At 36.7% G+C, this 18041-nt stretch overlaps 1 protein-coding gene across 3 annotated transcripts in view; it reads right to left on the minus strand.

The window, feature by feature from the left end:
• The window catches only part of syt7b (synaptotagmin VIIb), a 208950-nt gene that overhangs the window by 83036 nt on the left and 107873 nt on the right, over positions 1 to 18041 (minus strand). For all 3 annotated transcript variants that reach the window (XR_012335081.1, XM_065294246.2, XM_073811881.1), the window contains exons 3-4: positions 10419 to 10510; positions 1903 to 2037 (exon numbers count right to left, since the gene is read on the minus strand). Coding sequence is in view for 2 of the 3 variants with exons in the window: in XM_065294246.2 (XP_065150318.1) it covers positions 1903 to 2037; positions 10419 to 10510 (227 nt within the window). In the remaining variant the exon portion in view is untranslated. The remainder of the gene's footprint in view (positions 1 to 1902; positions 2038 to 10418; positions 10511 to 18041) is intronic.

Genomic DNA, 18041 nt, shown 5'->3' on the forward strand with positions numbered 1-18041 from the left:
ATATTTATAATGAAAAAATCTAAAAAATAAAAAGCTTCAGTGAATGTTATACTATAAACATTTACAGTTTAGAAACATGTGGTATTTGATGATCATTGGTAAATGTAGAGACAATAATAAGGAATATAAATGTGTCCAAGAAAAAATTTCTCATCCTCCGCAACAATTTTCAATAATTGTTTAAACCCTCAAGGAACTAACTTTTTTTTATTGTTGGAAGGGACATAATTGATTGTGATATCAAGATAAGCAGTTCTTATTTTTTCTCTCTAGATAAAAGTTTAAATTTTTTTGTCATAGTACCTAGACAACTTTTTAGTTCTCATTACCGAAACATGAGTTTGTAAATGCATATATTAAATGTAATATCATGTTGCGGTAATGATCATTTTTGATAATATAATTGTATAGGAAATATTTTTTAATCCTCTAAAAATAATGTTTATTGTAAGTTAGACCTTAGTCAGACCTTAATCTTATATGTGCTTCAAGGGCTTTTTAAAAATTCTGATGCTGGACACCTTCTAAGAATCACCCGAATACCTTTTGAATTCATGAAAAGTGGGCGGGACTTTCAGCCTTCATATTTTTAACTGTATCCAATCAATCAGATTATGATTTAAGCCAGATAGACTGCTTGCCCTTTGAAGATAATGACTTGAATTAAGCAATTAAACATAAGGAAACACAAGACCGAAGCTTTCGTTCAGAAGCCCGTGAACTGAGTCTCCCCGAGGGTAGTGAAGTAATGAAGGGTTGACCCCAATTTTGATTCAATCTGGATTATGATTTATACCGAATGATAAAAAGACTAGAAACTTATATGGATTACCACATTTGTATGGTCTAAAGAGAGGGAACAACGGGAAAAGTGATCTTGAGAACATTTTTGGACATTTTTCCATTTTATGGGGGAATCTTGGGAAAACTATTAAATTGAAATTTCAGCTCAAAACCTAGAAGAAAATTAAGAAACCATATTCTGAGTATAGAAAATAAAGCGTTTTATATATAAATATATAAAATATGATATATTTTCCACCAAAATGTGCATTATTGCAAACAAAAAGTAGATTTAGGTACTTAAATATTTTTTTTAAAAAAACAAAAAACATTAATGCATTTACATCATAGTTGCACTGTAAAAAAATCAGTAGAAATTACAATGTTATTGCAGCTGGGTTGCCGGTAATTTACCGTAGATTTAAATTTATGTTATTTACTGGCAAGAGTTTGTTCAAAGTTAAATAAATTTTAAATATTAACAAGTCTTTATCTTTACAGAATAAAACTATACAATAACAGTCTCATGCAAACCATTCTGGGAACCAGAAATCATCATCAACCTTTTTCTGTTTTTTGCTTCAGTTTTTGTTTCCCAGAACGTTTTGCTTGATGCTGTTTTTTTAGTTTTACTCTGTAAAGACAAAGACTTGTAAATGTTAAATGTTCATTCAACTTTGAACAAAATTTTGCCAGTAAATAACATAAATTTAAATCTACGGTAAATTACCGGCAACCCAGCTGCAATTTCTACAGATTTTTTTTAGAGTGTGTACTTGTTAAATATAGGAAAATAAATTTAGGCTGAATTTAAAAAGTCGCATTCTGGATTTTATTAGTTTTTATTTTCATTCCTAGTCCCATAAAACTATGCTTCATTTTCTGCATGCACAATACATTTGATATTAGGATGCAAAGTGACCCAGACACCTCTGTGAGATGCACACTAATAGATTTCGATGTATCTGTATTATTAGGTTTTATGCAAATAAGGCAATACTCTCCTAACCAGAATAATTGTAATGGAAGTTCAGAAGAGATTGAAACTAACAGCCTTCACCTTTCCATACAGCCCTGCGCACAGAGAAGGGTCCCTTACCAGCCGAAACCGAGACTCACTTTGGCGTGAGGCGAGGGTCTCCGTAGGGAGCGTAGGGTGACATGTTTAAGAGAAACTCCTTGGGCGGGTATGAGCTCCAACGCTGCTGCACATTACTGCTGTCATTATTATTCCAAAAGTCCCTGTCTAAATCACTGTAAGAGAGAGAGAAAGAGAGAGAGAGAGAGAGAGAGAGAGAGAGAGAGAGAGAGAGAGACACAAAAAGAGAGGCAACAACATCATAATACAACCTCATGAATGGAGAGAAATAAATAATTAGTTTACACAGATAAACGAAAGACAAAGGAGGAAAAATCACAATAATGGGCAGAACAGTAAAACGTTTTTATGAGTGCAGCAGCAGAACTAAAAATAGCTCTGAATACTTTAAGGGATAGTTTACCCAAAATGAATTTTTTTGTCATCATTTATTCACCTTCATGTTGTTCCTGTATAAGTTTTTTTTATTCTACACAAAAGAAGACATTTTGATTAGTGACGGTTAGTACACACTTGACGGTACCCATTGACTTTCCTAGTATTTGTTTTTCCTATTATGGAAGTCAAGGGTACCATCAAATGTGTAGTTTCGATAACTTATCAATATATCTTCTTTTGTGTTCAACCGAGTAAATAATGACACAATTTTCATTTTTGGATGAGCTATCCCAGGCTATAGTGTGTTAAATCGTACACACACATTATGCAACTATTAACCTTTGCACTGCTGATTTATTTATCTGCTTGGTTATTTTGTGCAAAATTGTCTAAAACCCTTTGCAAAGAAAATCAAATATTAAGTTATAAAGGAGAGGTCGAAAATCAGAGCTGACATTACACGTGGTTCATTTATCACACTGAAAACACAAGGTCAGGTTGAGCACAATGCATTGTGGGTAATGCACACAGTGTCTGAAAGCTGAATAATGTTGTCTTTGCAGGGCGGGCAGAGGATGGAGGTGGGATGGCAACAAGGCACATCCGAATCTATTATTTATACCAGAACCTGCCTACTGACATGCTTTTATCTGGATGATTATCTGGAGGTCAATATGCATCTTTCGCTGTCTATGATGATTCCATACAAAAATTATGTATAAATCATTGTTTTATCATTTTTAAAGGGGACATATCATGAAAAATCTGACTTTTTTCATGTTTAAGTGCTATAATTGGGTCCCAAGTGCATCTATCAACCTGTAAAAAATGTAAAAAAAAAGATCAACCTAGTAATTTAGTTTTGGTAAACCATTCTCTGCAAGCATTGAAATTTGGCTCCCTTTGTGATGTCATAAGGGGATCTTATAAAAATACCACCCCTTAATCTGCACCATCCAACCACGGCACTGCCATGTAGTGGCACAATTGAGTTTCAATTTCAACAAACCACCATTATGGTGATCAGTGTTTGCATTTCATCAGCTCATTTGCATTTAAAAGCACACACCCAAAATGGCACAATTTTGCTCGCACCTACAAAGAGGCAATTTTATCATGTTATAACAAATTATCTGTTAGGTATTTTCACCTAAAACTTCACATACGTACTCTGGAGACACCAAAGATTTATTTTACATTTTAAAAAATATCCGTTTTAATGTGGAGAAAAAACACTTGTGCAGGTCAATTAGGGTCTCTAGAACCAGCAGATGCTTTTCAGAAAATTTGTCTGACTTCTTTGTCAGGTTCATCTATGGCATCGCTGTGATGAATCTTTAAAGCACCTTTATTAAAAATAATTTTAAAAGTGTTCCTATACTAAATCAACCATCTTAAACACCACTGCATCCTCTCCATTTTATGCAACCTCAGGTTTGAGGTCTGTGATGATTCCAAATAATATTTTTGCACTAATGCCTAGCCTTGCCTTCCTACAAAAGGTCTGGGAACCTTGGCAGCTTTGAATGGCCAAAGGGGCAGTATTATTTCTGTATAATAAGAACCCCCTTCTGACATCACAAGGGGAGCCAAATTTCAATGACCTATTTTTTCACATGCTAGCAGAGAATGGCTTACCAAAACGAAGTCAATGCATTGTACGCTTTTTAAGTTTTCTAGGTTGGTTAAAAGCACTGGGGACCCAATTACACTCACCTAAAGGATTATTAGGAACACAATACGAATATTGTGTTTGACCCCCTTTCGCCTTCAGAACTGCCTTAATTCTACATGGCATTGATTCAACAAGGTGCTGAAAGCATTCTTTAGAAATGTTGGCCCATATTGATAGGATAGCATCCTGCAGTTTATGGAGATTTGTGGGATTCATATACAGGGCATAAAGCTCCCGTTCCACCACAGATGCTCTATTGGGTTGAGATCTGGTGACTGTGGGGGCCATTTTAGTACAGTGAACTCATTGTCATGTTCAAGAAACCAATTTGAAATAATTTGAGCTTTGTGACATGGTGCATTATCCTGCCGGAAGTAGCCATCAGAGGATGGGTACATGGTGGTCATAAAGGGATGGACATGGTCAGAAACAATGCTCAGGGAGGCTGTGGCATTTTAACGATGCACAATTGGCACCAAGGGGCCTAAAGTGTGCCAAGAAAACATCCCCCACACCATTACACCACCATTACCAGCCTGCACAGTGGTAACAAGGCATGATGGATCCACGTTATCATTCTATTTACGCCAAATTCGGACTCTACCATCTGAATGTCTCAACAGAAATCGAGACTCATCAGACCAGGCAATATTCTTCCAGTTAACTGTCCAATTTTGGTGAGCTTGTGCAAATTACAGCCTCTTTTTCCTATTTGTAGTGGTGATGAGTGGTACCCGGTGGGGTCTTCTGCAGTTCTAGCCCATCCGCATCAAGGTTGTGCGTGTTGTGGCTTCACAAATGCTTTGCTGCATACCTCGGTTGTAACGAGTGGTTATTTCAGTCAAAATTGGTCTTCTATCAGCTTGACTCAGTCGGCCCATTCTCCTCTGACCTCTAGCATCAACAAGGCATTTTCGCCCACAGAACTGCCGCATAATGAATATTTTCCATTTTCGCACCATTCTTTGTAAACCCTAGAAATGGTTGTGTCTGGCACCAACAACCATGCCACGCTCAAAATTGCTTAAATCACTTTTCTTTCCCATTCTGACATTCAGTTTGGAGTTCAGGAGATTGTCTTGACCAGGACCACACCCCTAAATGCATTGAAGCAACTGCCATGTGATTGGTTAATTAGATAATTGCATTAAGGAGAAATTGAACAGGTGTTTCCAATAATCCTTTAGGTGAGTGTATACTACTTAAAAAAGTCAGATTTTCACGCAATGACCCTTTAAATTAAAGATTTTGTTAAGCAGATTTGACATTTTTTTACAATGAAATTTTACTTAACTTAGGAAGAATTACATAATTTTTTACTAAATTCTACTTTTTTCAGTGTACCTTGCATACTCTTAAACATGCAGCATTTTTCGATCTTAATGAAACATATTGTCACCGATGTAAACATGAAAGGTTTCTTCTCCGATCAGACGGTTTCGTGTTGATTCCGGACAAACCGTTAAAGATCACAACACACACATCTCCCGGAAATCTTATATATAATTAAACCAATCAGGAGACGACTATTCTATTTTCTGTTTCCAGTGTTCAATATGCATCAGACGTTCAGCCAGCGGTTTGTATTGTAGGCGTGGCATCTGAGACTAACTAATGCCTAACGTTCACTGACCTGTCTCAAATGTTTGCGCCCCAAACTCCCACATAATTTAGAAACGAGGAAAATGTTTTAAATACATTAGCTCGCGCCTGTCACTAGAGAACTGACCTGCCATTAAGCTTGATGTTTAGACGTTTTATCTGCCCTGACTAATAACATTAGACCTGACAAATTAGATGTGCTCGGTCTCTCTCAAAACCTCCAGCTTTAAAAATGAACCACCTGTTTAATGTTTCATTTGGGTTAATGTGGGCATTTAATATGATAATAAAATTTTAAATGTACTGGAGATGGTCCAGGTACAAATATATTTACTAGGACACACACACACAAAGATGCATAGACATCCAGACGCACATTAAAAACCTTGCATATATACACACAAAAGTCTAAATTATCTAACAATAAATGATACAAAAAACTATTGCATAAAAACTTATTTAGTGCATTTTCCTATTTGGTTTCAATAGCTGTTATCTTTGTTATGATGCAGATTTTTGGCTAGTAAAACAAAGTTTTCATTTTGTACCACATCAATAATAGATGATAATATTGCTGTTGGGGGTACCAGTCCTCATAAAGGAAATGAAACACCCTGTGTGAATGAAACTGCCCTTGTGCGGTCACAGGTGATTAGCTGTCTGGCCTCCGGTACTGATCTGAAAACAGTGTCCATCTGGTACGAGTGGCTTTTGTGTCTAATTAGAGCTTCGGGTTATTAATATTCCACCTGCAGTGGTTTTCAGGACAAGTTTTTGGAGTGGACCGGTACTAGAGGTGTTCGGCTTGGGCCTGCAACCTGATCAACATCATTTCACCTGTGCTAATAGGATTTAAAATGATCAAAGATGATTATTCTTGTGGTTTGCTTAGCCGTATTAGAAATAAATACGATTGAAGAGGGTTCATTTGGTAGAGTATTGTGTTAGCAGCACCAAAGGTTGTGGCTGTACAGGTGTACAGGTGAAAGAAGGTCATCACACCAATGATCCACTGACTTTCTTGCAATGTGATGCCCCATTTAATCCACTTAAATATATGTAGACGGTTTCAGCAGTAAAAACATAAACAAGCGGCTGTCGTGGTCCGCACGTAACTTCCGGTAAACTCCGCTAAGAATAAATAACAACAAAGTTCTTTATATAACAAGCAAAAAATCAACACATAGATTACCTAGGAAACCAAAACATTTGTTAATTTGGATGAGGCATTTGTTCAAGAGATCAGTTTAGCAACTAGTCAGACCATTAAAAAAACGAACCCGGAAGTAAAGTTCGGATCCAGACGTGTATCGCGTCAGCACACGTGTGTCCGATGAAACCGTCTCCTAGGACTTTTTTCTCCTAGGAGTTTTTTCAACCCTAAGGAGTCAGCTGACATTGGCTTAACCTAGCACCACTTTCTCCTGCATTTATTGATGTAAATCTGCTTTGAAACAAATAAACAATTGTGAAAAGCGCTATATAAATAAACTTGAATTCTACCTTGTAATGTATGCACTGCAAAAAATGACTTTCTTACTTAGTATTTTTGTCTTGTTTTCAGTAGAAATATCAAAAAAAAAATCTTAAATTAAGATGCTTTTTCTTGATGAGCAAAATGACATAAGTAAATAAGTCTAGTTTTAAGACAAATAATATACAATTTAAGTGAAATTGTCCTTAAAACAAGCAGAATTATCTGCCAATGGGGTGAGAAAAAAATTGTGAAATAAGATTTCTTTTTTCTTAAACACTTAATTCAAGTAAAATTTTCTCACCCCATTGGCAGATATTTTTGCTTGTTTTAAGTACAAATTCACTTAAATTGTATATTTTTTGTCTAAAAACTAGTATTATGCTCATCAAGAAAAAACATCTTGATTTAAGAATTTTTAGATATTTCTCATGAAAACAAGACAAAAATACTAAGTAAGAAGTCATTTTTTGCAGTGTGTGTTGTCCTATACGGCAAAACATACATTTCTTTGGCCAAAAATATTTTTAAATATATGCGAAATACATTTTGTAGCAAGTAAAGCTTAATTAAATATATTTATGAATTTGGAAATATATTTAAATTTAACTTAATAATATTTTCAAAATGTATTTCAGAGGCAACAAATACATTTCTAAATTTACAACCCATATGCAAAAAATATATTTTTTTCTGGCCAAAATATAAAAGTTTCTAAAGTATGTATAAAATATAACATTTTATAAAGTCGAAAATATATTTAATTTTAATCTTTTCAAACATGTGTACAGGTTTGTAACATACAAAGTTTTCTTCCAATGCAACTTGAATATAAATGCTTTAAGATATATTTACTTTTAAAATATATTTTGAAAATATACTTTATCCGTATAGGGTAAATCACATAAAAACGTCTGCCAAATGTGTGCATGTAAATGTTGGTTTTGGTACAGTATGAAGCCAACTTTTCACTATGGTTTAATTTTGTTACACTCTAAAATGCTTTTTTCAACCCAGCGTTGGGTCAAAAAGGGACAAACCCAACTGCCGAGTTAAAAATTGCTGTTGCACAACAATAGGTTGAAACAACCCAACAGTTGGGTTTGTCCATATGGGGTTTTCAAACTTTTTTGTTAGCCAAACCCCCTTGGCCTAAATTATTTATTTAAAGTACCCCCTAAGATTTTAAGTAAATATTTTCAATAATTTTATTTATTTTTCAACCATTTTAAAGTTTCATCAGTAGTATTTTACATATTTATTGTTATTATTGCCTGTTATTGGACCTTTATCCGGAAACTGTTTTATTATTACATAAAACGTTAATTTTGTCCGAGTCCATTTGTGCTACCATTGTGGTGTTGTGTAATGTGTCACATGCCATGCAGATTAAACAAATAAAATATATATTTTATTAGAAAGGGTTTTATTTAATTTGTAAGTGTTTTGTTCCTCCATCTGCCACCCTGAATAGCGAGTAATTATATAATATAATAATATAATTTTTAATAATATCGTCGCTGTCCGATGAAAACCACGTATGTCCATTTTGCCGATTTTCTGACGGATTGAATGTCCAGGTTCATTTCCATATACAGTATGCTTCACATATCTAAATGGCCAATGAAAAGTTGTGAAATCATGTCATCAGATTTTCACGTATATCCATTTGGTGTCAACCCTGTCAATCACGCCGCGTATCTCCCGCCCTGTTGAAGCATCTCGCCGGTCTCGTGAAGTTTCATCGAAGCTCAGCACTGGATAGCCGAATAAACATAGACTGGTGAGACAATGACTTTCCTTCATCGAGGTAAACGTTTCCCCCCTGACGCCAGACGTAAGTCTAGGAGTGACAAAATTACGGTAGGACTGTGCAAACAAAGTATCTGTCTAGCATTACCATATCAGTGTATTGATTCATTGTCCCTTCATAGTTTGCAAGAGATATTTAATAAATGTATAATTAATATGAAATAAACTAAGCGTATTTAATAAACTAAGACGTAGGCTATTTAATAAACTGAGCGTATTCATCTGTCAATATGAAACGCGACTTGGCCATTCTAATTAATTATCGGAAGAACGCGTATCGACCACCGTTACTGTAAAATATGCACGTATGTCCATTTAAACTCAAATTTGGTCAAATGTGGATTATATCATTACACTGGCAAGAATATGGTTACATGTAAATATGCCGTACCAAGTATGACAACGCTACATTCAACTGCTTTTGAAATACACTGTTTTTTTTCACTTCCTGAAAAGTAACCGTTTTGGACAAACGTGAGTTTGATCGGGCAGCGACGATATGTACAGCGCTGAATAGCATTAGGATTAATGTTTTGCTCTCATTAGCGAGACATTATTTTTAGAGTGAACTCATTAGGATAAATGAACCCCAAAAAAAACCCAGTTTATATTTGATCCAACATTGCGTTATAACAAACCCAACATTGGTTAAATATAACCCAACGCGTTGAATTCGTCCGTTTTTGACCCAACGCTGGGTTGAACTCATGTTCAGACTTTTCATTTAGTGATTACATACATAATTTATATTCTTTTCAAATCCAATTTGTGTCAAAATGTAACATTCAAAATTTACTGACTTAAACTTAAAAAAAAAAATACTGGGTTATTTTCAACACATAGTTGGGTAAAAAATTGCCAACCCCCACCAAAAATAAATGACCCAGCAATAGGTTAAAACAACCCAGAATTGTAGGTTACAACAACCTTAATGCTAAGACAACTCAGGTTGAGACTTTCATTTAGTGAGCACGTGAAGTTATAATTTTAAAAATAAAAATAATGAATACGATATTCAAATCCAAATTTGTGCCAAAATGTTTAAACTTTTTGGCATAAAAAAACAAGATGTTAAAACTTACTTACAATAATGAAAGTTGAAGATCATTAAAAACTGAAAGTGGAGCACATATCGAAGAGTGTCAATCACCCAGTGTAGCCTCCAAAATCTGACATACAAAATACTGCGTTATTTTGGGTAAAAAATGGACAAACCCAACCATTGAGTTAAATTACCCCCCCCCCAAAAAAAATGACCAAGCAATGAATTAGAACAACTCAGCGTAGGTTAAATTACAACCCATTGGATTAAGTTAATCCCTTATTGACCCTGGGTTATATTAAAAATAACAGCGTATTTATCAATAGATACTTTTCAATAATTTTTAAAGTAAATCTTACGTAAAATAAGTTTCCATTAAAATTCTGCATGTTTTGTTTCTCCATCTGCCACCCTGAATAGCGAGTATTGCGTTCCAAACATAGCCTTTGACTTTTTAATAATACGTACAGCGCTGAATAGCATTAGGATTAATGTTTTGCTCTCATTAGCGAGACATTAACAGCAACAGTTAAGCCCCGCAGGAGGCACATACTTGATGGCTTTATTTTCTCCTCGGCCTCTTCCCGACACCGAAACGGAGTCTGGAGTTCCCGCTGTCTCGACCCCCGGCTTATTCCTCTTCCCCTACAAAAAGAGATAGAGAGCAAGCAAGATAAGAATGACAGGAAATGGATACCAAGTGTAATTTGGTTCAGTGCCATATTTTAACAATTTATATTCAATTATATGCCAAGTCAAAGGTACATTTTACAGTAACACCTAAATGACAATACTTTCCTACATTTTACATTTTCCCATTTGATGGGAATGTTGTTTTCATGCCATATTGCAACAATTTACATGCAAGTCAAAGGTACATTGTAAAAGTTACATAACACCTACATGTCAATACTTTACCACATTGTACATTTTCCCATTGATGAATTTGTTTTTCTTAACTTCCTAATTCCAGCATCTACTGCTATATTCATGGCAAGAATTGTTTCACTAGTTTGCCTGCCCATTCAGTCTTTATAATAAGTGGTCAACGAACTTGGCTTGCTGTCCTTGAAGGGAGCCCCAAGTTTAAGCCCCCTTGCAACAGAATTGCATTTAAAGGACAAAAGAGAGCAGTGAAGGTGGAGATGGTGAAGAGGAGGGATGCCAGAATTTAAAAATGTTGGGTCTTGAGATCCTGTTGGGTTGAAAAATTTTTGGAAACCCCTGATATGCAATACACAAGCAAGATTTATCAAGTATGCAGGGGAAACAGATGGAAATAAAACAATCCTTATCTTAATTATTTAGTACTTAAATCATGTATATTGCCAAATAACATAAGGTAGGCATAAGGAATAAGGATGAATTTCATTCCAACCGCGCTTTAAATGCTTCGAAGCGCCAGGCGCGACGCACTGCCTTTTTTAAAAAAGAGCAGTGCGACGCGGCTTTTTATATTGCTAAGCAACCACCGAGTCAGCTGTCTTGTCAATCAAATATTGAAGCGTGAGCGCTCTTTTGCTGTTAACTGTCATATTAGCAGAAACTTTAAAAAGAGGACGCTTGGTCTGACCTTGTTTGAGGATGAGAGGTGCACAAACACGCAGGAGAGAGTGAGCGAGTGTAGTCCAATTCTTCAAAGCAACTGTAAACGTCCCTCACCACAACGTAAGGTCCGCCTCTCCCCTCATTCGATTGGACAATGGAAAGACACGAATGACGTTGGGGCGCTTCTCCGCTCTCAGCGTTCCTTCAAAGGCGCATGCTGCGGCTGGCGGCAAAAACCGCAAGGCGCTCAGCGCGCATAAACAGCGCGCAAACGCTCCCTGCCCATAGAATATCATTCAAAAAAGGCGCCTGCAACTGCCATAAATGCTTTTGGTGTGACTGGCCCCTAAGAGTGTCCGAACCTGCTCGGAAGAACGTCTGAGCCGCGCCAATCGCGAAACAATGCTCAGGTAGGCCATGGCATTTAAACGATGCCCAATTGGCACTAAGAAGCCTAAAGTGTTCCAAGAAAACACCCCACACACCATTACACCACCACCAACAGCTTGCTCAGTGGTAACAAGGCATGATGGATCCATGTTCTCATTCTGTTTACGCCAAATTCTATCGTCTGAATATCTCAACAGAAATTGAGACTCATCAGACCAGGCAACATTTTCCAGTCTTCAACTGTCCTTTTTTGGTGAGCTTGTGCAAATTGTAGCCACTCTTTCCTATTTGTAGTGGAGATGAGTGGTACCCGGTGGGGTCTTCTGCTGTTGTAGCCCATCAAGCCTCAAGGTTGTGCGTGTTGTGGCTTCACAAATGCTTTGCTGCATACCTCTGTTGTAACGAGTGGTTATTGCAGTCAAAGTTGCTCTTCTATCAGTTTGAATCAGTCGGCCCATTCTCCTCTGACCTCTAGCATCAACAAGGCATTTTCGCCCACAGGACTGCCGCATACTGGATGTTTTTCCCTTTTCACACCATTCTTTGTAAACCCTAGAAATGGTTGTGCGTGAAAATCCCAGTAACTGAGCAGATTGTGAAATACTCAGACCGGCCCGTCTGGCACCAACAACCATGCCACGCTCAAAATTGCTTAAATCACCTTTCTTTCCCATTCTGACAGTCAGTTTGGAGTTCAGGAGATTGTCTTGACCAGGACCACACCCCTAACCTGCGACTGATCCTGCCAGCTATAAACCCACCGTCCTTCTTTTAAAGAAAAGTAAGCATGCGTACAAAATGAAAAGTTAGCGATTATCCACGCTTCTGAGGTTCTTTGTCCTGTGGAAATTTGTAAAATAATGTATTACGATTATGATACAAAACAATAGGTTTAATCCCTCACAGCCTTGGTTTGGAATCAAATAATTTGTGTGTCAGACTTCCAAAACGATGAAAATTGTATCCAAAAATCTTTTTTAAATCTTTAAATCTATCTATTTAAAATTTCTTTTTCCTGTTATTTGTTGTTTATAAAACCTTAATACTCCGAAAAATTCATGCTTATGTAAGAGCATCTTACAGCAAAAGTTCAAAGCTGTAGGAAGGCACACTGATTTGTGCTTGATAGGCTTGCCTTGATTCAAACCTTATTCATTGTGAAGGTTCACGTGACAGAGGTTACTTTCACAGATCCGGAATGCACTCATTGCAGCAGCCATTTGAAATCAATACACGCAAAATGATTTCTTTCATTCAGCACAAACTCTGTACTGTGTGGGCTCCTTTTCTGAAGAGGAGTGATGGACCAAATATGAACTTTCTCAATGAGGAGAAGCAAAAAAGTTTCAAAACCTAGTGGGCTTGCAAACCCAAACTGCTTGCCTAGAGGTTTAAACTTGTCTGGAAAAATTGCTGAAAAATTTAGGCAGGCAGCAAACTTTGCAAATGAGAGAAAGAAATAGCCCCACGCAAAAGTGAAACTGTGTGTTATACCTGGAGAGAGAGCTTTCAGACCATTCTTCCCAATGGCAGCTGCCCGGCTGGTGGCCAGAAGCTGGACGTTGCCATCTACTCTAATGGACTTTTGTATCATTTGTAACCAATCACCTGAGCTCTAATTGTTATGTGACTAATCACCCTGGACCAGTGGGAAATGTACATCTGATGGCACCTAGTAGAAGCCACAGAGTACCAAAATCAATGAAGAAAGATGCTCCATGTCTCTATATAGTGCATGCTTGCCCCTCAAACTGAAAGACCTCGCCTCAATAGTCAATTCAGGTCAAATAACTGCAGTTTAGCTTGAGAAAACATTCATATGCTCTCATAATACACCATGTGCACATGGATCTGTTGGCAAACAACTGGGACAACTCAATTGATCGATGCAACCAATTACATAAAGGCTAATTACATCATTTCCTGTCTGTCAAAGCAGCACTCCTCCCCCCATCTCTTGATTGGCCGATCCATCTCGGAGTGATTCTGCAGGTGGAGGATTCATTACAAAGTCCTCTGAAAGCCATCAGCCGCCAGCAGTTGCGTAAGAGATGATAAATGATTGGAAAGAGAGGAAGAAAGAGCAACGTCTTGGCCCGGGCACAGCCACAGCCTGCCAGTTTCAAGCATTTCAATTATGCCGCCTGCCAACATGCAATTGCTCCTTTGCCATGATCTTTCTACCAATGTAATGAATGAAAACAAAGGAGAAAGTGGAGCAAGTGTGTTCAAACACAGGTTAAAACATCCTGGGACCTCCAATGGTAAATTTTTAATGGAAACAGGAAGAAACTTTCTCCTGGCCAAATGTTTACATCCACCTGATGGTACAAGAGTTGCCACTGGGACGGTACAGATATGTACATTTAAGGTTCTAATATGTATCCTTAAAGGACCAATATGTGGGTACTAATATGCACCTTTTTTGTACAAAGGTGTACTTTCTAAATGGGTACCACCCTAGTGACACTTTTGTACCTTTATTTTTGAGAGTGTACCACTTTAGGCAACGGGTGATTCAGTGGCGGCTCGTGACTGCTCATCCGAGGGGCGCTAATTCAAAATAAGTGTTCGGAGTGTCGTGTGTTGCTTGCGTTTTCAAAATATGTGTTTGTTGCATCATGTGAACCATTTGTCAAAATAAGTGCCTGCTGCACATGCGTCAAAACCGTTTATGATAAAAGAGACGCTCACATTCACAAAAGACACTCCCTTAACACTAAACTAAACTAAACTAAACTCAAAAACGCGAGCATCTGTTTTATCATAAACCCTTCAGACGCATCTGCAGAAGGCACTTATTTTGACAAAACACGTGATGCACACAAGATCTCTCGAACCACACACATGACGGGCTACATACATGTTGTGACGAACTTCGCATCGACCGCCCTCGAAAAAAGAAATCACCGGCCGTCACTGGGGTAATTTTTGATCATGCAATACGTATTCACAAAGTTTTGACAAAAATATTATTAACTCATTCCCCACCAGCCATTTTTTTTTTTGAAAAGTTGTCCGCCAGCATTGTTTGTGATTTTCACATAAGTTTCACAAAATGCCTTTCGGGAAAATTTTCTTCTAAAAATATATAAACATACTAATATATCAAATGAAAGAACAGACCCTCTGGTTTTAAACAAACAATAAACACACAAACAAAACGATTTATTACTTTCTTTGTTTATAAACTCTTAAATATTTTTCTTTAAAAATAAATTTTGAGCCAAAAACTAAAATTTTGCTAGGAATCAGATTCAGAACGATTATCAAAACATGCACAGAGTGTTAAATTAACAAATAATTTTTTGCTTAAGTTTTTTTTATAAATTGGGTAAGACATCTAATCGCGGGATTACAGATAACCATAAAACTCATCAGGAACACGTTTTTTCGGGCAAATGTTTTTTCTTAATTGAGATAACTTGTCAATGGGGGAATGACAATGACATACAATAAATATTAAAGGAGCGGTGAATCAAATACTCAATTTTAACTTGATACTTTGTTATATAAGAGGTCATCATAGTTAAATGAACATCCTGCAAGTTTCAGAACTGAAAACGTCCGTGCTACTGAAATATAACCAAGCCAGTTTTACAACCAAGTGTGGAATTCGGAGAAGTATGACATCAAAGTAGAATTGAAGCACCTCCCCATAGCCAAATACAAGGACCACTTTTGTAGCCTCGCCTACAGCTTCGCGTGACACACGTGTGTCTCAATCAGTTAACATGTCTTTAAAGATTGCCAAATGTAACCAAAATGACTTTTAAATACATTTTTTCTGATAGACTTTTATTTTGACGCGGTGATCTGTTATGATAGAGTAACCATGGTAACGAAGTCTAGGGTTGTGGAAGAACCGCGTGGGAACAACACAGAAGCTGAATACTTTAATTCGGAGGCTCGGAAAATAACATTAGGAATGCGTGGATAAAGGTTATTTTTGAAGAGTTCCAGCTCGCGTGGGGAGTGTTTGATTACCTTGTGTACTGTGCGGATTCACTTGTAAAGAAGCAAGTCAATGCTGGATTTGCAGAGAAACTGTGATTAAAAGCACCACTAATATAGGATCTGACAAAAATGACACAGCAAGTAAGACATTTTACTTTATTTAAGTTACTGCGTTTCACTATTGCTTTGTTAGAAAAGATCGCTTGATATGTCCTGTTGTAACATCCGTGTCTAAACAAGTATGTTTGACTGTTTTAATTTACTAAAAACATGAAACGATTAATAAAGGTGCAACACTTAACAATACGATTGTAATTTAACGGTAGAAATATGCAAAGGTAGTGATAAGGAAGGACTTATCAGCCTCAATATAGATTATGATGCCCGCTTACTGTGTTGTATACGGTAATTTAGGCAAGTTGCGTTTGAACGGTCAAACACTCAACAAAGCTTTTTTTATCATATAACTGTGGTATGTAACGTTACGTATATCTAAGAGCAACCTCACAAGCACAATAGAAATATACAAAGTTATTGATAAGAGCTTATCAGCCGCAGTTTATAATCTGATGTACGCTTACTGTGTTGTATACGGTACTTTAGTCACGTCGAGTTTAAAGTTTTGTTTCTACTTTATTATACGTATTGTCATTTATGTGTATTATCTTTAGCACCCAGAATCTTTTGTGGCTCAAACATATTTGTGTTCGGCTGCTATTTTCACACATTAATGTTTTTATAACATTTCCCCACATGTAATGACGGGGAATGAAGCCGTCCAATCGTAGCAGTGGGTGTTTACGTCCAGGAGGTCCCGATAATGTTTTTGTGCCCCCGATCTGAGTCTCAAATAAATTTTGTGATCTGACACTTACATTTTTCTATTCCTATTGATAGGTGCACTTCAAGTACATTAAGGTTATTAAAATCAATTCAACATACCGTATGCGCTCCACAACTAAATAACTCTACAATGCATAACAAATATATACTGTATTGCATGAATCGAATCCTGTTCCCTTCAGTTTTATCATTATTTAAGGTGCTAAAGAATGCATTAAAAGTATCAACTATTGTTCTCTGATATCTAGGCACGTGGCTTTATTTAGTGCAGAAATGGTTTTACATGTCCATTTACAACCCTAGGATTTGCCATTAGAATGAAATGGTCTATTATTACCTTGTTTGAAAGGGTCATGAATAATAATGTTGAGCTCTGCTCTGATTGGCTGTTTCACAGAGCAGCTCCTCTCAGTAGCTCTGTGTGTGTGTGTGTGTGTGTGTGTGTGTGTGTGTGTGTGTGTGTGTGTGTGTGTGTGTGTGTGTGTGTGTGTGTGTGTGTGTGTGTGTGTGTGTGTGTGTGTGTGTGTGTGTGTAAACAGACGTTATGTTTGAGTCGGTATCAGATGAAGATATGAAAAATCATTTGTTGAGATTGTAAATGGACGTTTCTGAGTAGTAAGTTCGTGTTTTTTCAGTATGGACCTGCAAAACTTAACTGTAACGTGAGTGGTAGAACTTCAGCCTAAATGTTAGCATATAGCATTAACTAGCATATAGCACTAACTCAACACAAATTTGTTTTTAGCATTGTAATTCATTTAATGTGTAATTTTAATGTTGGGTCATACTGTACATCACGACTGTAAAGTCACAGTTGGTGTTATGTTGAGATTGGTCTGTTTTCCAGCATTCTTCCGCATGCACAATGTTTTCCCAAAAAAGAGGAAACAATCATGTTTGAGGATCATGATATCTCATTACCATGTACAGAACTCTTATTATTAATCTATGCCTAATACAGTTTTTTTTCTACAGCACTTTTAAATGAGTTGTTCTTCTTTATATTATTACTGTAACTCTTTTTTTTACCGTGTAATTCCTGTGCATGTTTGCATCATGTTTTCCTTTCTTCTGAACTGAAAGCACCTGTCACCTAGACCAGGGGTTTTCAAAGTAGGTGGTCTGCAATCCTTATGCAATCCTTAGCCAGGGGGTCCGCAAAATAATTGATGGATAACACAATTGTGCTGTATTATTTAAAAAGGGCATATTTACTCATGGAGACCATGTTTGGTTATAAACAATGCTTAAAATGTCTTTCTTTGTGTTAAGTAGAACAAAGAAATTCATACAAGTTTATAACAATATGAGGGTTGTGATCAATACAGCTCATATCCATGGAAACTCAAATATCCTCCTAGCTTTATATCACATGTGTTTCGTGACATATGCATGTTTTGTCATTAAAATTGATGTGATTGTGAAAAAATTTTGATTT

The sequence above is a fragment of the Paramisgurnus dabryanus genome, chromosome 2, assembly GCF_030506205.2.
Source record: "Paramisgurnus dabryanus chromosome 2, PD_genome_1.1, whole genome shotgun sequence".
NCBI lineage: Eukaryota > Metazoa > Chordata > Actinopteri > Cypriniformes > Cobitidae > Paramisgurnus > Paramisgurnus dabryanus.